Genomic DNA, 24,299 nt, shown 5'->3' with positions numbered 1-24,299 from the left:
TACTTACCTTACACTTACCACATATCAGTAACTTATTTTTCTTCGGCCATAAATATCGATTCACGTTTGGCCAAATTGAGTAGGCCCACTTGCGTTCTCCACTGTGCGTCATTTTGTTTTGCTTTGCTTTCTGATCAACGGTTGTACGAAATATACATATTCAAAAGTCTATTCTCGTATTCGGCTTATGTAATTCGTTGTTCACCAATGCGATTTAAGTCGATGATTATATACGAGGATTGGCGACATGTACATTAGGAGAACAATCAGAAACGATCTAGCTGTAGTCAGATCTTTGAGCCTCTAAAGCTTAATACATCTAGATTTACAACTTAAGGTACGATAAATCTCTGTATGCGAATCGGAGGACTATAATGATGATTCCGTTTTTACTGAAAACTATCCATACCTGACAGTTTTGTACCATAATTAACACTATTTGGAATAGCATTCCTTTCACTTGTCTTCTGTCTTCTCATTTGCGAATTGAAGAGCTTCTAGAGTTCGAGGCGCTCAAGTTATACACAGTATATTAAGAAACTAAGCTCTAGATATAACAGAAACATATCTCCTTACTGATAGATTTGTACAAAGGCTAAGATACTGTCATTCACTGTAGAAAACAAATGATAGGAGAGATTAACTTGAATGCTTAAGAAGAATCATGTTTGCATTTAAATTTTACTCTTTCTCTCACTCTCTTTTTTAAAATGCTTTCTAAAACCCTTGAAATCTTCTAGACTTGAGTCCTAAACAGAAGAAAAAAAGTGAGAAATATGAAAAAAAACTTTACATCCAGGTTTAATTTAGCTGTAGAAAACAGGGTTCTTTATAGTTTTACATATGATTTTGATATTTTAAAAACTTCTGAAAACATGCCAAAACGATCATGAATCGGTTGCTGTTAGACCACCAAGAAAACCTGGAAGCACTGGACATCTGTTTTGTTCTAGTACGGAACTACTCAGCAGTGCGCATGCACGACCCCGCTGAAAGTATCTCAACCTGATGAGAAGTCTCACAATGCGATAAAATAACCGTCTAGTAATTCCAGGTTTCCAATCGTGGTCTAACATCAAACGGTTCATGATCTCAATCAAAAACTTAATAATCTCCACAACCACTATACTGAAAATCAATAATCATCCAAACACTCACCATGTGACATGTAATCCATCAATTTTCTTTTTAAGGACTCTCTAAGAGGTTTTTATTCAAAACTGATTAAACAATTTACTTTCAGATTTTTCTTAGCTTTTGAAAAAAAGCTATATTGAAAGGATCCATATGATTTCCTGGAATCATCTTATAATTAGTTTCAGAAGGGGTTTTGTGGAGATTTTAGAAATTTCACTGATTGAAATCATGAGTCAATTGAAGCTAGACCACCATGGAAAACCTGGAAGCACTGAATGGCTGTTTCATCCTAGTATGGGACTCCTCAGCAGTGCGCATCCACGATCCCGTACCCCACGAGATCCAAACCCAGGACCTATCATCCTCGCGCCAGGAGCTTAACCAACTAGACCACTGAGCTGGCCTGCACCCAACGGTGTTAATGTCTAACTTCAACCAACCCATGAAGTTGCGCCACCGTACATCATTGTCTTCAGTGAGTTGATATCTCACAACAGACTTGATTGAACTCCACTGGTCACGGTTCTCACTAGAACTCCAGGCGTATCTCTTGAAGTCAGTAACTAGGGAGCAGATGATTATTATCAGAAGGAGTTTTGTGGGGCGCGCTGGATGCGTACTGCTAATGAGCCCCATACTAGGATGTAACGGTCATTCAGTGCTTCCAGGTTTTCCATGGTGGTCTAGCTTCAATTGACTCATGATTTCAATCAGTGAAATTTATAATTAGTTACTAATTCACAAACTATTTTTAATTATTTTTTGATATCATTTCATAATAATAAATAACTTCAAAACAATCAACTAATTGAAATATATAAGAATAAATTCTTTAAATAAAATAAACACATTTCATCATAAAACAATAAAAGTAAATGTGAATAAACAGTTAAAAATTAAACTTGTCAATTAATTATGTCATTCAACATAATGGTATTACTTACAAAATAATTAGTAGTAATTACTATAAACCTAAAAAAACAAAGCATTGAGAATTAATGATAACATTGTTTACGTTGTTTGTTTGTTCGTTTGTTTTAATCCAACTAATACATTAGTGTTGTTTACAATTGAAAAAAAAAATAATGATAACATAGAAAAAAACTTAGTTGAGGTATAGTAAATATAAAGTATATTTTATAGTGATTGATTGTTGTAAACAAAGTTGTAAACAAATAATAATAATAATAATCACTTAAGAAACGTTTAATTACAGAGTAAGTATGTTATTTAAGTTCCTTTTTTGCTAAACAAATAGTTTTAAGAAGTATGTGTAACTAGGATAAACAGAAGGGGTTTGATGTTTGATATCAGAGTCAGTAATCTACAAAATCTTGAAGATTCTTTTTAGACTAATATTAAACTGATAAGTTTACTGAAAGAAAAGATGCTGAAGGTGAATAGGATATACATTGAAAAAAAAATTGTCAAATTGCATCATGTTGTAAATGTTAACTTGAAATCCTGAAAGGAAACGGAAAATAGAAAGGCCAAAGAATACATTGTATCGAGAATTGGAGGCAGACATGAAAAGGATAAATAATAACTGGAAACGTTTGTCCAGATGAGAGATGGATGGAAAATGCTAGTGAGCGACCTATTCTCCTTAACGATGGGTAACAGGAGTAAGTAAATAAGTGACTGGATTTAATAGGCATTAAACCCTGGATCTAGGTTTCGTATCAGTCAGAACTCGTTTGAAAAGTTTACCTTGAATCTTGATGAATAATTTAAACCCGCGTCATTTTTAAAGAATCACTTCAAAAAGTATTAATCAAACCGAATTCATAAATGAAATCACTGTTTGTTTTTCCGTAAAAAAACAAATTGGAAGTGGTTCCGAATTATCATATGCCTAACCTCATTTGAGCGTTAAATATACAAACCATGGAAATCGAATTGAAAAATTGTTATTTAAAAATGAACCCTTCAGAATAAGTTATGTATAGATCAAATTAATTGAGACTGACAGCCGTGGGTTCAAATCCCGTGAGTGGGATCGTGGATGCACACTGCCAGAGAGGAGTCCCACAATAGAACGAAACGGCCGTCTAGTGCTTCCAGGTTTTCAATTTTAGTCCAACATCAATCAGTTCATAATCTCAATCAAAAACTAAGTAATAAGATCTTGAAAACAAATACAACCTTATAGATTGTTATCAGTAAAAAGAAAAAACTTCCGTCTAGTTTCAATTTGTTATCTCTCAAAAGCCTATCAATCATGTATAAAATAGTTGATAAGTTAATAAATACAGAAATAAACAAAAATCCACTGCTAACTTTTCATTGATTTGTTAATTATCACTAATTCAACTATCTAAATGATTGATAAGTTTCAATCAATACTAAGAACTAATTAAACATAATATTAGTTTCAGAAAGGGTTTTGTGGAGATTGTAGTAATTTCAACAGTTGAGATCATGAGTCAATTAAAGCTAGACTACCATGGAAAACCTGGAAGCACTGGACGGCCTGGCGTGAGACTGATAGGTCCTGGGTTCGAATCCCACGAGGCGAGGTCGTGGATGCACACTGCCAGAGAGGAGTCCCACAATAGGACGAAATGGCCATCCAGTGCTTCTAGATTTTCCATGATGATCTAGCTACAAATGAATGATGATCTCAACTGTTGAAATACTATTAGTTACTATTCAATTATTAATTAAATTATTAAATATTTCAGTCTTATAAAAAGTTATCTATAATCTAAACAGCTCACTAGTAAATTTAAAGTTAAATAACATAATTTTAAATATACCAGTTGTTTTGAGATTGTAAGTTCATCTTCTTGACATGCTTCAATTCGTCCTGTAATTACTTATTAACTCTTATTAACCGTTTAATCAAATGAGTGAATGTCATAAAATGAATATTAAATCATCTATTTTTCTTTTTATTGAAGCAGAATGTGAGAAATAAACAAAGAAACAGACAAATGATCTAATGGTACTTTTATGCTAATAATGTTATATTCCGATGAGAATAATAAATGGTAACTGTTAGAATCTATTTCTGGACTAATACTATCAATATATTTTTATTATATAATTGTCAGGTAACTAAACTATTTATATTCGTGTTCCTGTTATTATAAGCTTTATTTTGACCTACAGATTGTTATTATACGATTCGTCGTTCCTGATTTATATCCAGTCTATTAATTAGAGTTTCCCACATTCACAGCCACTTTTGGCTAGATCTTGTACAAATGTTAGTTTCTATTTTGCAGTGTGATGTGGTCTGTTTGGTTTGTATATAAACCCAGTGTGTTTGAAATACATGATTCATATCGCAGAGGATGAGACTGGTGTTTCGAACTCAACAGGCAGGGCTAGGCAAGAAGTAGAACTGATAAAGACTCTAGACTGTTCGTACAGGTTTATGCGTCATTGGTCTGGTCGATAAATCACTGTTCTTTAATTGGCGGTATCATTACATTATACATTGATAGAGGCACAAATCCACAAGTTATAACAAATAAAATTTGAGATATGTTAATTTACTGTAATTTCTAGACTACACTTCAAAAAACAAGCTACTTGAGTCTGATATATATTTTTAGCTAAATTTTGCTATTGACAAAATGACCAACATCTTTTTACTGCTACTAATTAGTTATACCATGAGAGATGTAAATTACTCAAAACCATCCAGCTAAGAGAACAAAACCCCACCCAAATCATCCACCTGAGCTACAAATCTTCTCCACCATCTCAAACTAAGTGGTACGGTTAATTAAAGCTTTGTCCTTTTTTTTCTACCTCAAGTCAATAGATTGAGTAAGTTTCAACTACTTAAGATTGCTTATCAGTATGCTAATCAGTATCTATAAAGTTTCTTTTTACTTAAAACGATCAATCATCAAACTGTCGTTTCAATGAGTGCACTTAAGCTATTCAAGATTTTAATTACATCATAATTGTCGATAATTAATAATTTAAACTGTAGGAAGTAGTTATTAGCACAAACTAGTAGAAACAATAAACTGTTAGATAGCTGTTTCATTATAGGATAAAATACCTCGGCAATGTTTATCCACCTAACTACATGAAATCAATCTTAGAACCATCAAGTAAAACCAAAGGCGCTATGTCGTTAATAAATGAGTAACAATTTATTGGTCGGTATTTTTAACTTCAAATAACCGGATCCTTAAGTGAAGTTAACAGTAGGTTACTTTCTCAACTCTGATCTGGCTAAAAGATGTCTTGATTATTTTGAGGTGATTCTACATAAAATCGTATGTGTGTATGGCTTGAAAATCTCAAAATAAAAGTAAACAGCGTGAGGCTATAATTTATGGACGAGCCAATCACGTATAAGAATAAAGGTCTCGGATTTCGGAGCGAAATTCACCCATCCATTTAGCTAAATAGAGTTTTGGCATTATGGCTTAGGTCAGCTCGTGAAGAAAACCCTAAATCTAATTTCTAACCTTAACCATCAACTTTAAATCATAGTTCTAATTTCTCACACAGGTTTATAACCATCATTTGGTCCTAGTTATTAGATGAACATTCTCAAGGTCACTGTAACGTCGCTCAAAGGTCGTCTATAAATTATATTCTCACCGTGAACATTTCCTTACTGCTATCTGGCTATCAAGAGTCGTATATCAAATACAAATTCATGATTTGAAACCCTATATCTAAATTAAAATTTCAATGAGTGATTTCACTTTAATTTAAAGATGTAAAATGATATTAAGATAATTGTGTTACTTAAATAATCAATGATTGATACCATTGGTCTGTTGACTTCTTGGTATATTCTAAAAACGGCTGGTCAACGGAACTACAGTCAAAGTGTAGTGAACAAGAACATCAGTGGGGACAATCGACTAAATTTGACAGGAAATTACAGAGGATCTCACTAAAATTTGAGAACCATATAGTAAATCGTTAATTTGCATAATATCAATCCATCAAATCAAACTTGACTGTTCCTGTTGCAAACATCAATCCATTGTCTCAAATTTCATTGTTCATGCATTTTCATATCAACTGTGTTCCGTTCTCACTCTTTCCTCATTGACCTTCTACTGAAATATATTCTATGTCTGACCACCATTATACACTACTTATATGGACATAAGTAACCCACGCCACAATAGTAAATAAATAATTGAAAATCTCATTTACCTACCTGTATATACTTATAAATTGTAAATCAATTAACTTTGCTTCCTAGCAATACAAGAATGATGACTGAGATTGAATTAAAATTTGATTCTAATTCTCTTACGAATCAAGTGAGGCTTTGAAGTGAAATATTCTGACCATCTTTTTTCTATTAATTCTAAATAGTTTAGTTACTAATTAATATAGTTAGATCCCACTGGATTATTAACTTTTAGCATTGTCTCTCTGTGGTCTTTGATCAATAACTTCTAGACATTTTGTGGATTTTGCTCAATTTGAGAACGAATGATTTATTTCTAACATTTATCTAATCCTTACTACTGATTGAATTCTGTCGATTAATTTGCAGTGTGATTAGTAGTCTTAAGGACTCAAACTTGAGTAAACCGTGTTGAGATGGTAGGTGGTTGAAGATAGCTGGAAATAGATCTTGTCATACATGGCATTTGTCAGTAAGAAATGCTTATAATTTTGATGAGACTGACGTTCTTAGTGGAATTCGAATAGTTACTTCTTTCAACAACCTAAAATTTCAGCATAGGGTAGACGATATCGAGTGATTTAGACTAGTTGCCACATTACAAATTAATTAGTAGGATTCGATATACACTAAGAATCAGACAAACATGATACTAGTCACTACTCATTGATCAATCATTGGCAAACATCTTAACCCTATAATAAGTCAGCAGCAGACCGGGTAGCTCAGAACTACAATCTGATGAGCCGAGGCTGGTCTACGTGTGTTCGGATCTTAAAGGAAATGCTAGTTCCCAGATGTTAGTGAGGACACCTTGCTCTTCAGTAGCAATTACCATGAAATCGAGGTCTATGATTTCTTGCCAACTAACGTCAACCACTCGATATATATATATATATATATATATATATATATATATAATCTGTTGTGACTTAAGTCATAAACATGGGAAATTATAAAAAATAGAGTGGTTTACTGCTACTCACTTTGTCTGTTACCTTTTCATACTTTCATGATTTAGACAGTTTTCGACAGGAAAAACTATTATTCCACTTTGATTATTCCATGAGGCTCAGATCAGTATTTAGATCACTTTGTTTTAATTGGTGAGAATTTATAGAAAATCATTTGTATGAAATGCCTTTTACATACTTAGTACCAAGATCATGTGGAATTACTTGCTTAAATCTGAAGAAAAGCACGGATAAACTATGTTCGTACATAATCAGTTAGAATAAATGTATACGTGTTAGCAGTCGCCCAGTTATTCAGTAATATGCAACACAAAACCTGGCGCATATGAGGATTGATTCAACTCCCCACATCACAACACAGCGAGATAAGATTATAGAAGAAATTCACAGAGCAGTTATAGAAGCAATATCAGTAGTAGTGGAACGATTCGGTCTAAGAAAAACACAAAACGTATGAGGGGCATATCCTAAAAAGAACTGTTACCAGAATCATTTAGATACATAAAATTTTTAAAATATCCTAGTGATTCTCTTAAAACCCGCAAAACAATTGAGCTACCTACTGCTACGTTCCATTTAATTTATGCAAATACATATAAACTACTTTTAAGTAGTACAAGTGTCTGTAACAAAACAATCGGCCTCCAGTTGATTAATACACAAATTAACATGAAATTGGTCAGCTGAAGGTCGCACATCTAGTATGACAGTTTTAGACCATGTTGATTTTAGAATCCAACATTTCACACAAAATGACTAATAGTCATTCTCACAATGGGTTTTGTGGAGATTTTAGAAATTTAACTGGTTGAAATCATGAGTCAATTGAAGCTAGACCACCATGGAAAACCTGGAAGCACTGGACGGCCGTTTCGTCCTAGTATGGGACCCCCAGCAGTGGGCATCCACGATCCCGCACCATGCGGGGCTCGAACCCAGGATGCCGGATCAGTGATCTAGTGGTTGAGTGCTCGGGTTCGAACCCCGGTGGTGCGGGATCGTGGATGCGCACTGCTGAGGAGTCCCATACTAGGACGAAACGGCCGTCCAGTGCTTTCAGGTTTTCCATGGTGGTCTAACTTCAATCGGCTCATGATTTCAACCTGTGTAATAGTCATTCATTAAACCATAGTATCAATTTCTTTGTAATTCCACCTGGAGCCCCGCTGGGGCTACTGCCGTTCCCAAACCCGGATAAAAGAGGAGGGTTGGGCATGGGGTTAGCAACCCCACCTCGTAGGAAAATAACTCTCTGAAAAAAGCTCTAACCAACAATTTATTTGTACAACTTAACAAAAACACTATATTCATTTCAGATATTCTATAAATTATCATTAAAAATAAAAGATGGAACTAGTCTACTTACGTTTTTTTTCTACTCATTTTCAGTTTATTATCCTAAAACTATATATTTCATTTAGAGTATATACCATGTAAAATGTATCAAATTAAACCTAATGGGAGGCAAACTTAAGATAGGCAAATAATCCCGGTCAGTAGCCTATGCTCCATTGGGAGTAAAAGGTGTAAGTAAGTAAATAAAAAGAAAAATGAAAGAATTTTTCTTATAATCAGTTACTAAACTGTAATTAACTTTTTTTAATGGATTATTCGTTCAAATACATTGAAACTATTGTAGTCCTGTGACAGTTTTACTTTTCTCTTTGTGTTCCTCACTTTACTTCCAGTAAAGATTCTCTTCGATAGATTATTTCTTCTTTAAATTAATCGTTTCATAATTTACCTTGTAGTTAGAAAAGTAGAAAGAGGAAACAATAAACAAACAATTTTACACATGAAAAAAGAAATTACATTGATAAAAGTTTCAGTGATTAAAGTTGAAAGGAAATCAATATTTAACTTGGTAGTCTGTTTTAAGCTTTACCATTGAAAAGGACTATTTAATCTATAAAGTTGAGTAACGTATTTATAGGTAAATGATGATTAGAAATATGACAACAATTGATGATGTAATAAATAAATTGCAGTTGAGACTATGTGAAAATAGCGCGAAATAACTGGTTGATAAATGCTATTCAGAATTATACTAACCAACTTCCCGATGAATATCTACTTACTTCCTTACGCCTGTTACTCCTCGTGAAGGAACATAGGTCGCTCACCAGCATTCTCCATCCAACCCTGTCCTCGGCAATCCTTTCCAGCTCTTTCCAGTCGTTATCCATCCTTTTCATATCTGCTTCGATTTCCCGATGTTATGTGTTCTTTCGCTTTCCTCTTTTCCGATTCACTTTAGGATTACAAGTTAGGGCTTACCTCGTGATGAAATTTGACGGTTTGAGTAGTGTATGTCCTATCCATTTCCATCGTCTTTTCCTAATTTCCTCTTCAGCTGGAAGTTGGTTCGTTCTCTCCCACAGAAGGCTATTGCTGATGGTATCCGACCAATGGATGTTGAGTATCTTGCGTAGACTGCTATTTATAAATACTTGTACCTTCTTGATTGTGGTTGTTGTAGTTCTCCAAGTTTCAGCTCCATACAGTAGAACTGTCTTGACATTGGTATTGAAGATTCTAACTTTGATATTGGTTGAAAGTTGTTTTGAGTTCCATATGTTCTTCAATTGTACGAATGCAGCCCTTGCTTTACCAATCCTCGCCTTTACGTCTGCGATGAATATCTAACCAGGATTTATATTTTCTTTCCTTATTCCTCTTTCTAAGAAAATAAGTGTATTGATATTATTTAAAGCCATTGAGTTTGCGCAAACTATAAAATTCTTATCATTTTTCAGTATATTTAAGATCCTCAGTCAGAATAACTCAAATGAAACCAGGCTTGGAAATAAACAAGTTAAAAGAAAATTGGCAATAATATTCTGGTAAATCCAACAAAGTTGACATCACACCATTTTATTTTATATGTTGCAGGGACAAACAATGTCTCCAATCCATTGGGTCACACGTTATGTATGTCTGAACACCGTTTACTGTGACGGCAATGCTAACTAGTGTTGGGGACGGTTGGAAGAAAGTTAGGGGCGGTCAAACTAAAACGTAGCATCAGTCCACAAAGTTACTAACTCCTAGTCTTAGTCATGTTGGTGGATGTGGATTACTTGGTTGGGGTCCGCGTGACTATCGTAACCAATGGTTGGAGACTTGGTGACATGGTTCAGAAACGACCACAATGGCGTATGTGTATGCACCCCTTGTCTTCCCTTAAACCATGAGTTTAAAATTGCTTTATGCCTTTCTTTCTACAAACTAATTCTTTCTCACTGTATAGTATCGTTATACGCAATCTTTCTTTATATATTACTACCATTGAAGTGACTACTTCTATTAATTTGGTGTTAATCTTGTTGTATTAATGAGGTGTTTGATAAGTCTTGCGGATTGAACGCTATATTCATCTCCTAAGCTATTCTGTAACCCCAAGCTAGAACTATACAGCGACCTGAACGCGAGAGAGAAGATGCGAAGTATGCGAGAAGTAGCTTACCCTAAGGTTCATTTTAACACACAAAATATAGGGTTTTTATAATATTTTTAGATGTCCTTGGGTTGCTCGAAGATTCTGGAATGCTACTAAACATAGTAGCAGTGTAGCGATCAGCCAATCAGAACCTCTTCAAGTGATGTTCCACCCCCTTGATATTTTTGGCTAAAACTTCAAGCGAACTGTGATTGGAGGAAACGCTCCTTAGTGTTTCCTGATCCTTTCTTGTCTTTTGCGAGAAATTTTCTAGATCACCCCAAAAGTATTGCAACTTGAACCGATGCATATATGTGCGCGGTCCTACGTTGTAGCTGACTGACTGACTGACCAGTCCATTGGGTGACCATTAACTGAATGTTATCTGAAAAGATTATACGTCTGTATTTTTACTTCGGTGTAAACGTCTTTCATCATAGAACGAGAATTTGATCTCAAAAAGATTTTTCACCTATTTCACTCTCTATATGATATAAAATGCATACCTTTCATATTCCGGGATCACCCTTTCAATACAATTGTTGGATTTCATACAAACTACTTAATTACATTTAAGAAGTTTTTTTAAAAAAATGCATTTTAATAATAACACAAACCGACTAGAGCTAGACATTCACCTAAAATCAAAAAGACTGAATAGTTGTTTTATTTTTATTCGAGATTAGACAACAGTACCTATCAACGGCTCTATCGCAAAAGATCGAACCCAACATCTTCAGTCTCATGCACCAACACTTAACTTCTAAGTCAGTAACCCCGGACCAAATGGTGTACATGTCTAATTTTAATGAATTCACAACATTACACGACCATTTTCATTGTGTTTGGTGGAAAGCTGCCTCACAACTGACACGTTTGATATCATTATCACTCGATAGCTTCTACAAACCTCTATACTGATAATTATCATGTGCTCATCAGTGACTGATTTTGAGAGTTATATCTGGAGTTCTAATGAGAAGTTATGATTAATAAAGTTAAAATGTGTCGAGTGAGGGGCAGTAATTCACTAAACACAATGAAAGATGGTAGTGCAATATTGTGAATTCATTGAAATTATATATTACCGCTGGACTCCGATTGAGTGGTCTAAAAATTAAGCGTTGGAGCGTGAGACCAAAGATGTCGGGTTCGATCTCTTATGATAGAGTCTCAGATGTGTACTGTTGAGGAATACCATATAAGAATGAAACTACTCTCCAGTCTTACTGGCTTTAAATGAATGTCTAACTTAGGTCGGTTCTTGATATCGATAACATTGAATAATTTCCATAAACTTGTAAACTGAAAAATGTGTTTGTTTGTGATACTAAATAGTCTTCTTTACATGGAATATCTTGTTTCACATGTTGTATTCGAACACTTATGCCAACAAAACAAACTCATAGAGAATCCAATGTCATCAGTTTAACCGAAAGAAACACTTGGTAATTTATAACCAATAAGATTAGCATTATTAAATAAACATAAATATTAGTTCTCATCTTTAGAAGAGATGTATTTGTTAATAAACTATGAAAGATTATTTAACCAAGTGATTTCATAATATTTATAAGTGTAAAAGCTAATTGTTACATAGATCTACTTTTTTCTATGGTGGTCTAGCTTCAATTGACTCATGATCTCAACTATCCAAATTACTATGATATTCACAAAAACCCCTTCTGATATTCATCAACATATGTTCACCAATCACCGGCTTCAAGAGGTATATCCCAGAGTTCTAGTGAGTAGCAGTGACCAGTGGAGTTCAACTGGATCTGTAGTGAGATAGTCACTCACTGATGGCAATGGTGAATGTGTCGTTCAGTTTCATGAATTAGTTGAAGTTAGACATTAACACAGTTGAATGCTATCTGGTTCAGTGGTCTAGTGATTAAGCGCTTGCGTGCAAGACTGATAAGTTCTGGGTTCAAATCACACGAAGCGAGGTCGTAGATGTACACTACTGAAGAGTCCCACAATAGAACGAAACGGCCATCTAGTACTTTCAGGTTTTCTATGATAGTCTAACTTCAATGGACTTATAATCTCAACTATTGAAATTACTATAATATACAATTAATTTGTATTGACTAATATTTAACGAATGGAAGAAATCTGTATAAACTAAATTTATAAAAAGATTATCGAATAAAACTTTTTTTGCTACCATAGGGGTTGTGGAGATTATTAAGTTTTTGATTGAGACCATGAACGGTTTGATGTTAGATCACCTTTGGAAACCTGGACGAAACGGCCGTCCAGTGCTTCCAAGTTTCCAAAGGTAGTCTAACAACAATCGGTTCATGATCTCAATCGAAAAAATTCTTGTTGTTGCTAACTTACAATAAGATTTGGTAATTGAATAGAATTTAAATTGATACATTGTTCATTATCTTGTTTCCAATGATTCATGAATTTTATATTGAAATTAGAAAAATCTGATGATTTCCTATTTATTGAAGGAGCTGAATATGATCGTAATTTATGGATTTTTGATGAATTCGTTTGATATGATTTATTGAAATTATCATTGATTAATATATCTAATTGATCTAGTTCATTATACTTAGTTACTATATTATTATTATATTTTATATCAAGATCAATATAAGTATCTTTTATTGATTGAACATTTTGTTTATGATTAAATTGATTTTTTTTTAAATAATGAATTTGTTTTAATAAATAATATTTAAATTGATTAATATCATAAGATGATTGATAGAAATATTGATTTGTTAATAACTTTGAATAATCAATAATATTGGTATGATTATTAGTAGTAGTATTAGTAGTAGTAGCAGTAGTAGTAGTAGTATTGTTGTCATTTGTTACCTTTACTTGTTTTGTTTGATGTTCTATAGTTGAAATATTTTGTTTCATTGATTGATTGAATAGATTATTATTATTATTATTATTATTATTATTACATAATAATTGTTCATGTTCTTTTTGTTTTAATTCTTTAGTAACTGCAAATGCTGATTTAGGACGTTTTATAACACTTGTGATAGATTAAGAAAATGTTTATAGTGAAGAAACATAAACAAAAGGAATAAAAATAATGAATTAAAATATGAATTAGTAAAATGATTTATTCATATTGTTAATATTGATAATCTCTAATGGACTTAAACCATTAACTGAAATGTTGAATTCAGTTAGCTTAGAATGTTTTACAGAATATACATATGTTAAGGATCATTTATAATAGATAGAAAATATATTGTAAGATCTTTGACTGAGATCATGAGTCAATTGAAGTTAGACTACCATGGAAAACCTAGAAGCACTGGATGGTTGTTTCGTCCTATTGTGGGACTCCTCAGCAGTGGTGTTAGTGTCCCAAAATAGGACGAAATGGCCGTCCAGTGCTTTCAGGTTTCCAACGGTGGTCTAACATTAATCGTTTCATGATCTCAATCAAAGAAATTGATAATCTCCACAACCCCTATACTGATATTGTAAGATTTTTGAAAGATATCTGAAGAATGTTAGTAAAAAACAAATAGGGGCAAGACTACAAGTTATGGATGAATCAATCCGATTTAAGATAACAGGTTTTGGATTTTAGCTCGAAAATTATTATTATTATTATTATTATTATTATTATTATTATTATTCGCATTCGTGAGAACTTCAAACCTAAAACTGATTATGAGGCCTATTTTCTAACATTATAATGTACATATATGTAAATTAAAATGACTTCTTTTTTATAGATCTACTCAAGATAATTAATACAAAAGGTGAATTTTTCTTATCAGACTTTATTTTCATTGACATGTTACATAGATATGAATCCTTTTGAGATGGGTCCTCTTAATATGCATCAAACTACTATCATTTTAAAAGCCAAAAAAATAGCAAATATAATAGTTTAAATTCACGTAGTATTGTTTATTTGAATCTTCTCACTGATTTTTAGGACTGTAATCGGTCAGTCTCTCATTGGCATATATGAATTTTCTGCGGATCACCTCGATATTGCCTTAAATCAAAAGCATTATAAACAAAGATCAATGATAGATAACAGTAGAATCCAGAAAACGCATCTCGTCCTACAGGGCTCGCGTCCTTGAGTAAACATCAACTCCGGGATACAGATACATCCGGTTATCGAATTCCGAAATGGACGAAACGTACTTCCTGGATTCCACTGCTAGACACCATCCATCTTTGTTTATAATAATTAAATACTGTTAATAGCTAGTAAGAAAATTCCTTTATTATTCAGCATTAAAATCAATATGTTTATGTTAGTGATATGTCTTGTTTCAAATAGAGTCACACTAACTGTAACTTGGGAATACAAGGACCCAACATTATTTCGTGGGGGAGGGTAAAGTCACAATCTAAACTTTGAATCTTTAAAAAAAAAGAAGGGAAGGTGATATGACGGGAAGAAAAATCAAAATTCCATTGATTTACTCATTATGAGTCTTGTTCAACATTACTTCCGTTTTTGATTCAATGTAATGATTACTCAATGAAGTACTTGTTTTGTTTTCTCGTATGATAACTTATTCTGTATAACATACAATATTCGTGTATTCAATTGACATGAACTATGATCAGCATATGATTTGTCATAAGTGAGTATTTTTCATCCTAATTATTAATCAAAGCGTTTGCACAATCAATATATCAATGAGCGTATTTTTGACTAACATCGTCGTGTTTTGGGGTTAACAAATCTTCACTTATACCAGTCTTTGTGTTCTTACTTTCGCGTCGTAGGGATTTCAGAGGTATAAATGATAAGTGTTTCCGATACAACAATCAGTGACGACCAAATATAAAGAGTAGCTTACAAAACAACAAGACGGGGATTTTGGAAAAAGTCGGCAAGACATATCAGTTAGAAATATTGCCTAAAAACGAAATCAAATCAAACCTGTGCTTCACCGCATATGTTCCCGGTATTGGTGGTGATATTAAAAATTCAAATTCAAAAGATTTCTTTTTACTATTTCGTAACAAATTATTGGATCTATTAGAATTTGATTGAATCGATGACCCTGATGATATTCTACTCATTCTATTTGACTTTGAATGTTCACTCAAAGATCGACAAGCTGAAATGTTTGTAGAGAAGAAATACAAGTAATGAATCAAAATTTGAACTAGTAAAATGATTTATTCATATTGTTAATATTGGTAATCTCTAACAGATTAATTTGAGAAATGTTGAATTCAGTTAGCTTAGAATGTTTTACGGGGTCATTTGTAATAGATGGTATATATATATATATATATAGCAGTGGAATCCAGGAAGCGCGATTCGTCCTATTTGGGACTCGTCAGCTGGATGTACCTGAATCTCAGAGTTGATGTTCACTCTAGGGCTTGGACTCAGTACTGTTCGCTTCAAACGCCATCGCATTATCCACTTAGTTAGTGAGTCCGCCTAACATTTTGAAGAATGTTTGTAAAAATAAGTTTATCATATCATATAAGCGCATTCAAACGATCTCATGAAGATATGCATAAACGAACATTGTGTGGCTTATTTATACTTTATTTATTAGTGATTCCAGTGTCAGATTCTTTTATTAACAGCCCGAATGCATTTCAATAAATAAAATCTGAAAGAAATGTTCCCACCTATTACGGGGATCATACGATATCCAAAAAACTGTACATCATTACTCACTGTATAAATAATAATGACAGGATTCCATTTTAATTTAGTTTATTATTATATTAAATGTCAGACGCTGAGGAAAGTTACCAAAGAAATTAGGTTCTAGTGTTTAGAACAACTCCATCTGTTGATTCCATGGTATTATCTTGATCACACTTTAAAAGTTTCCTACTATCAACCAAAATATTTTTACTTCCATCTATGTAATTATATTGATTTTGACTCGATTAGAATAAACCAGTAAAATAATAATGTTCCTTTTTTTTAAAAAAAAAAACCCGAACTTAAGTTTCAGAATTAATGGCACTCCTCAACAAACCGTATCTGCAGTGCTAAGGCGATTGATAACATCTTCGGCATTCAAGTCACAATCATTCATCTATAAGATTGGAGATGCTGCTGACCAGATATTAGAAGTGTGGTCAGTAGAATTCTAACTCGTCAATAGCCAAATAAGCTTATCATTAGTTTGAGTGTAGAATCAAGATGAAAAAAATGAATATTGATTGCTGATAACAACCATGTTGGTACGTGATAACTACTTTCGGCACTCAATATCACTAGAACATATTTTCTCAAAGGTTGTACACATGACCTTCACTCCTAGCACTTAAATTATCTGATGATGTAGGAATTAATAGTATGTACATTTATTGAAACAAAACCTTAAGGCGTAGTTTCAAATTCTATAGTCTTATTCCGGTTTTTCTGATTCAGGTAAAACTATTTTGATTTGAATATTCGGATTACTTGGATTTAGCTAGAAAAGGACACAAACAGATACATTTTTGTCAATGTTCACTCATCTATTCAATATTAATACTAAAGATCCGTTTCATCATGAATCATTTTATAATGCAAACTATGAGAGCTTAAAGTAAGGTAACACATTTTAAACAATCTAATCAAAGGTTTAGGATAAATTTCCAGGGTTTTTATTAGTTTTAATAGGAAAACTAACTTTTACAGGAACACAACAGTAATCAAAATGAAAACAATCAAAATAACTAACTGAACGAAATTTAGAAATTGGATTCATCTAATGCTAACTTGTAGATTTAAAAGTAATGAGTTTAACACAAGATTTGAGTATCCTGAGTTTAAACCCTTATGGGTTCGTCGGTGGATACAACTGAGGAAGCTGACACGAGAGTGAAACAACTATCTAGTGTCTGTTAAGTTTACAATGTTTGTTTATATGAAGTTAGTTCATGATATGAACTGTTTAGCGATTTTTGCCAGGTGTTTTTCGGCGAGATGGGGTTGCTATCCCCATGCCCAACCCTCCTTCTTGATCAAGGCTTGCGACTGACAATAACCCTAGAAGGGCTACAGGCGGGGTCAGTTAGGGAATCCTAACAGGTGGCCTATATTCCATGAAGAGTAAAAGGTGTAAGTCATAGTATATTAAGTATTTGACTGGATATAATACCTGTACTTCAACAATGAGAGTCAAGTTGTTTTTGTTATTTATCTCAGATAGATTAAAACAGCACGAAACATCACACGCAAGCGAGATTGCATAGACTATAAGATAAATTCTTTGGTACAAACCTGATTTACGCCTTACACCTATCATATTTGACTGTTTAAAAAATCTTGGATCTGCTGAATTAATTAAACATGATCTAATATATCTTGACTCAGCATAACTAGGCTTAGAGTGTAATGAATTGTTATTCTGTTGATTTGATTTATTCTTAATTGATTTAAGCCAAAATTCTTCCGCTTTATCTTCAACTGATTCATGATATTCCCATTTTACAGTATCAAAATTTAAAGCTAATATATTGTGTTGTGTATTAACAATTAATCTATAAATAAACAGAATTAAATTAGATTGAATAACAAAACATGATAAACAATTCATTTGTATGTTGGTTGTTTGAATCTTACCATTGATGTTTAGGAATGTAATCAGTCAGTCTCTCATTAACATATGTGCATACTGTGCGGATCACCTCGATATTGCCTTAAATCAAAAGCATTATAAACAAAGATCAATGATGGCTAGCAGTGGAATCCAGGAAACGTGTCTCGTCCTACAGGGCTCGCGTCCTGGAGTAAACATCAACTCCGGGATACAGATACATCCGGTTATCGAGTTCTAAAATGGACGAAACGTACTTCCTGAATTCCACTGCTAGACACCATCCATCTTTGCTTATAATTCAAAGACAAGTTTGTTTAATTAATCAAAAGTCATATACATGTTAATCTTTATGCCATGGCATTATGTTTTAAGTGATTATAAGGCTTAAAAAAGTTTACCTAATGCTTCTTACATGAAAAACATACATAGAATTCAATCACCGATTATTCTGTAGCATCGATATTCGCTAATCCATTCATTGAAGGATTAATATGAATATTCAACGATGTAATTCTTATGTAAAACTGTTGGATCATTTGACAACATTATGTAGTTACATGAGCAGAAATAGAATATGTATTATATATTACCTAAAAACCACTTTTTAAGAGTGATAATCACTAAAAAACAAACAAGGTTTAAGAGACAGTATGATGATGTTATCAAGAAACTAAGTCTTCTCATTTTAATAATGACTGTCTTTGTGTTCAGAGAAATCGTTATAACTTATAATTGGCAACATATAGGTAAATAGGTTCATTCTTCGTCTGTAGTGGAATTTTATAAAAACGAATAATTATACACTGTTGTAACAGGAGGTGTCCGAAATCTGATACTGATATTCGATGTGCTACACGATAACCCCCCAACTGACTACTTGGGCTAGAACACAAGAGTGACCGAGAAAGTGTGTTAGGCTACCGAATAAAACGTACAAATACTCATTCACATATATACTACTCTATCCTTAGAAAATTGACCCCAATGAAATGTACCTGACATTTAAGTCACTTCTGACTGCCATCGATTGACTTACTCATTTGGCTACTGCTGATTTACCCACCATATCACACATCAGTGTATTTTCAATTACTGTACAACGCAAGCGTACTCCATTTCATTTTTTTCTTTAAACATTCTATTTGATCTTTACTATTTGAAAATTCGTCAATATGGATTAATGCCATACTATGATAAATTTCATAAAAATTCCAATGAACTGCTGATTTCAAATGAACTACCAGATTGAATATATTTCCATTACTAGTAAAAAAGCAGAATTATAGTCTACACAGAATTCTATGTCTTTAGTTAATCCCTATAATATTACGATCAAGGATTATGACAATATTAACTCTTAAGTTCTAAATATCCTTGTTATAATATCTATATGGGAAACTAAAGTATAAAAACTTAATAAAATGGTCAGATTTTGACTTGTTTTTCAGAAGTACATTATTTTCAGAAGGGGTTTTTTGTGGATATTATAGTAATTCCAATAGTTGAGATCATGAGTCAATTGAAGCTAGATCACCATAGAAAAACTAGAAGCACTGGACGGCTGCTTCATCCTTCTGAGGAGTCTCACAATAGGATGTTTATTGAACTTGAATTTTCTTATGATAATAGTCTGATAAAAATGTATACACTATCAATGTTTATGAAAGATTCAATAAATATTAACATAAACTAAAAATATACCGATTTTCCAATGGCATAATACTTATAATTGGATCATGACGATAATTTCCCGGTAATATTCTTTGACAGTGTTGAGTTAATAAATTCCATACACGTATACGACCATCTGAACAACCAGTTATAATTCTTAAATCAATCAATTCAACACATAACACTTCACTAAATAAGAGAACAAAATTATTGATATTCATTTGGAGTATAAATGAACAAATTATTTCAGAATGCATAAATTGACTATATACTTTAGTTTTCCTTACCCTTTGAATTTCTTTTATCAATATGTATATTGTATTTGGCAAACTATGTAACTGTGAATTTCATATTGAATAATTAAAGGTTAAATGACCGTCCAGTGCTTCCAGGTTTTCCATGGTGGTCTAGCCTCAATTGACTGATGATCTCAACTATTGAAATGAAAGATTTCTTGCTAATCAGCCATTAACTAGCAAAATGTAGTTGAAATATTTCATTTAACACATATTTCTAAGTAAATCAATACTGATAACTTAGACTATGGTAATAGACAACGGAAATTCAAACCATACAGTAACAATATGATTTTTCTATAGATCTCAAATGCATACATTATTGAAAAAGTTTATCATCACGAAACTTATATATTGTGTGTCACATAAAAATCAACTCAGTTCATTTAAAACAAACCTTCAAAAATTGGATGTCCTGGTTTCTATCGAATTTCTGATCCTGGATGAATCATTTGTCTAGTTTTCCATGACTTTAGACAATTTTCAACCCGGTCTTATTTCGTAATGACATCTACTAATACGCTGTTGAACTAAGTTAGTATCTGTTACCAATTATTTATGTAATTATTCTACGCCTTACTAGCTACTAACTTTTAGTTTCTAAACATTTATTACTTCCAAATTGTTCAGAGTTATAAGTCATAATCCTTGCTACATAGAGTACATTTCATTATACAATTGAATTTCTTCATAAATTAAACATATTAATCTAGAGGTTAAGCTTTCGTAAGCAAGACCGAAGGTCATGGGTGTAGGAATGAATTACCTACAAATGAATTTCTTGAGTAAGTACCTATACTGTCGCACATAAAATCTTAGCAGGGCTCTAGTCAAAACAAATAGCTATGTATATATCCAACAAATATGATCTGTTCTTAAAATCTAATTTAATAAAATTAGTGCAAAAACGGAAAGTACTAGTCAGTTACAAAGAGAAAAATAAACGCGCGTATACCAAGTAGCATCAGGGATACAACATAATGAAGTAAAAGCAAGGGTTAGTCATTCTTACTTAACTTGTGCAACTTCATCTTACTTACTTACTTACACCTGTTACTCCTCGTGAAGGAGCATAGGTCGCTCACCAGCATTCTCCATCCAACCCTGTCCTCGGCAATCCCTTTCCAGCTCCTTCCAGTTGTAATTCATCCTTTTCATATCTGCTTCTATTATCCGACGTAACGTGTTCTTTGGCCTTCCTCTTTTCCGCTTCCCTTCAGGATTCCAAGTTAGAGCTTGCCTCGTGATGCAGTTTGACGATTTGCGTAATGTATGTCCTATCCATTTCCATCGTCTTTTCCTAATTTCCTCTTCAGCTGGAAGTTGGTTTGTTCTCTCCCACAGAAGGCTATTGCTGATGGTATCCGGCCAATGGATGTTGAGTATCTTGCGTAGACTGCTATTTATAAATACTTTTACCTTCTTGATTGTGGTTGTTGTAGTTCTCCAAGTTTCAGCTCCATACAGTAGAATTGCCTTGACGTTCGTATTGAAGATTCTCACTTTGATATTGGTTGAAAGTTGTTTTGAGTTCCATATGTTCTTCAATTGTAGGAATGCGGCCCTTGCTTTGCCAATCCTCGCCTTTACGTCTGCATCTGAACCTCCATGTCTATCGACGATGCTTCCCAGATATGTGAAGGATTCTACATCTTCCAGAGTTTCGCCATCAAGTGTGATTGGATTGCTGTTCTCCGCTTTGAATTTGAGGACCTTGGTTTTCCCTTTGTGTATACTGAGGCCTACTGATGCAGAGACTGCTGCTACATTGGCTGTCTTTATCTGAATCTGTTCACGTGTACGTGATAGGAGGGCTAGGTCATCTGCGAAGTCCAGATCGTCTAATTGGTTCTGAGCTGTCCATTGTATTCCGTGTTTTCCTTCAGATGTCGAGGTCTTCATAATCCAGTCGACCACCAGAAGAAAGAGGAAGGGAGAGAGTAAACAGCCTTGTCTGACTCCGGTCTTTACTTGGAATGCATCTGTCAGCTGTCCTCCATGCACTACTTTGCACTGTAGTCCGTCGTATGAGTTCCGGATAATATTGACAATCTTCTCAGGAACTCCGTAGTGTCGAAGAAGTTTCCATAATGTCCTCCTATCTACACTGTCGAATGCCTTTTCATAATCAATGAAGCTGATGTATAGTGATGAGTTCCACTCAACTGATTGTTCGACGATGATCCGTAGTGTTGCAATTTGGTCTGTGCACGACCGATCCTTTCGGAATCCAGCTTGTTGATCTCTTCATCATTGATAGTTAAATTAAGAGATTCATATTAATAATTGGTTTGGGATTAAATGGGCCTTAGGCGGTGCGTGTTTAACTCAATTATAATTGGTTGATTCGACAGATATTAACACTGGATTTCATTCCCGCATGTGGAATCGTAGATGAGCTCTGACGAGGAGTCACAAACTAGGACAAAACTGCCGTTCATCACTTTCAGGTTTAATATAAAGAAAGAACCGTGATTTGATCACAGTGAAGATTTAGAAAAGTTAAATAAAAAAGCACCCTTATTGTTACAATCCACTTACCCAGTATGCACTAATGTACCTATACAGTCGGAGAATTCTCCAATTATAGACCATATTTTTACAGATTTATCCCTGGACGATGTGACTAAATGATAGTTGTCGAACCGTAACGCTGTAATAACATCAGTATGACCAGTCAATACCTGTTATAATAATGATGTTAATAAAACATAATTCAACTGTATATCATCAAAAAACGTTTTTGATTATCTTTTCTGAATATTATTCAAGTTTGTACACGTTATTCTTTCAGTATAACACATGTAGATCAACGTAGAATATTATTCTAATGTTTTCAAAGTTGAATTTGCGATTCGATCTAAGCTACACCACCGTTGAAAACCCGGAAGCACCGGATGACCGTCTCGTCCTAGTATGGGACTACTCGGACGATCCCAAACAAAAGACTCCAACCCAGGACCTTTGGTTTCGCGCGCGAACGCTTAACCTCTAGATCACTGAGCCAATAACCAACGGTGTTAATGACCTTTCATCCATTGTCTGAGGTGGACGATTGTTTCACATTCGATACGGATTGGACTCCACTGGTCATGGCTCAAAATGGATGACGGCTCTGTGGTCTGGATGTTAAGCGTTCGCACTTGAGACCGGTGGTCCCGGGTCCGAGTCCCGCGTGCGGAGTTGTGGACGCGCACTGCTGATGAGCCTCACAATAGAACGAAAAGGCCTTCCAGTGCTTCCAGGTTTGCAACGGTGGTCTAACATCAACCGGTTCATGATCTCAATCAAAAACTTAGTAATCTCCATAACCCCTTACTTTGTTTTTTTTTGTTGGGTTTATCATTTCATGTAAAATGAAGACATAACTAATTTAAATTAGTGTAATTGTTTGGTAGTGAAAGTAAAGTGTGATTGATCGTTCAGTGTGAACAAGCAGGCACTTAGCCAACTAACTATTAAATATGTGATTCTCATCCCTCTCCTTGATTTCTACTCCGAACCCACTGTGTGTGATTGATTGTAATTGTATTAGATAAGGTATTGTCTAGTGTCAATCTGGTTCTCTATTTTGTATAATGAAACCTAGTTCTTCTATAACGAGATTAGTCTAATTAATGAATTAACATAATATCGAAGTATACCTGAGAGAGAGAAAAAAATATTATAAATTGTATCTTATATCAGTGATTATTTTTGTACCGATTAAATATAGCGTACAACTTTACTTACAACACTTAGTATAATTATTTAACTAACTTATTATTTATTTATTTATTGAGTTAATTATCGTAGTGTTATTATCTGGAGGACCATTTAAAACTAGACGGTACTCTGGTATGAAGATTATAAATAAAATCAAAGTAATGTATTCATTAAATTCACTTGGTATTATTTACTTGAATCTTCCCATTAATGCTTAGGATTGTGATTGATCAGTCTCTCTCTTATTGGCATATGTGCATACTGTGCGGATTGCCTCGATATTGCTTTAATTCACAAGCATTATAAACAAAGATGGATAGTGACTAGCAGTGGAATTTAAAACACGTGTTTCATTCTATTTGGGACTGGTCAGCTGAATGTACCTGCATCTCAGAGTTGATGTTCACTCTGAGACTGGAACCCAGTACT

General features: G+C 33.7%; 1 protein-coding gene across 2 annotated transcripts in view; it reads right to left on the bottom strand.

Moving 5' to 3' along the window:
• Positions 1–8,793: 8,793 nt before the first annotated feature.
• The window catches only part of FBXW10_1 (F-box/WD repeat-containing protein 10), a 29,224-nt gene continuing 13,718 nt past the window's right edge, over positions 8,794–24,299 (bottom strand). The window contains exons 8-13 of one of the 2 annotated variants that reach the window (XM_051208283.1): positions 22,707–22,849; positions 19,900–20,058; positions 17,880–18,139; positions 15,576–15,756; positions 13,022–13,682; positions 8,794–8,977 (exon numbers count right to left, since the gene is read on the bottom strand). In XM_051208283.1, coding sequence (XP_051065313.1) covers positions 8,942–8,977; positions 13,022–13,682; positions 15,576–15,756; positions 17,880–18,139; positions 19,900–20,058; positions 22,707–22,849 — 1,440 coding nt within the window. In that variant the 3' untranslated portion in view covers positions 8,794–8,941. Of the gene's footprint in view, positions 8,978–9,101; positions 9,914–13,021; positions 13,683–15,575; positions 15,757–17,879; positions 18,140–19,899; positions 20,059–22,706; positions 22,850–24,299 lie in introns of those variants that run through there. The other variant, XM_051208284.1, reaches the window with a different exon arrangement.

Source organism: Schistosoma haematobium, chromosome 6 (assembly GCF_000699445.3).
Source record: "Schistosoma haematobium chromosome 6, whole genome shotgun sequence".
NCBI classification, from domain to species: Eukaryota; Metazoa; Platyhelminthes; class Trematoda; order Strigeidida; family Schistosomatidae; genus Schistosoma; species Schistosoma haematobium.
This window is presented reverse-complemented; position numbering and strand designations above follow the sequence as displayed.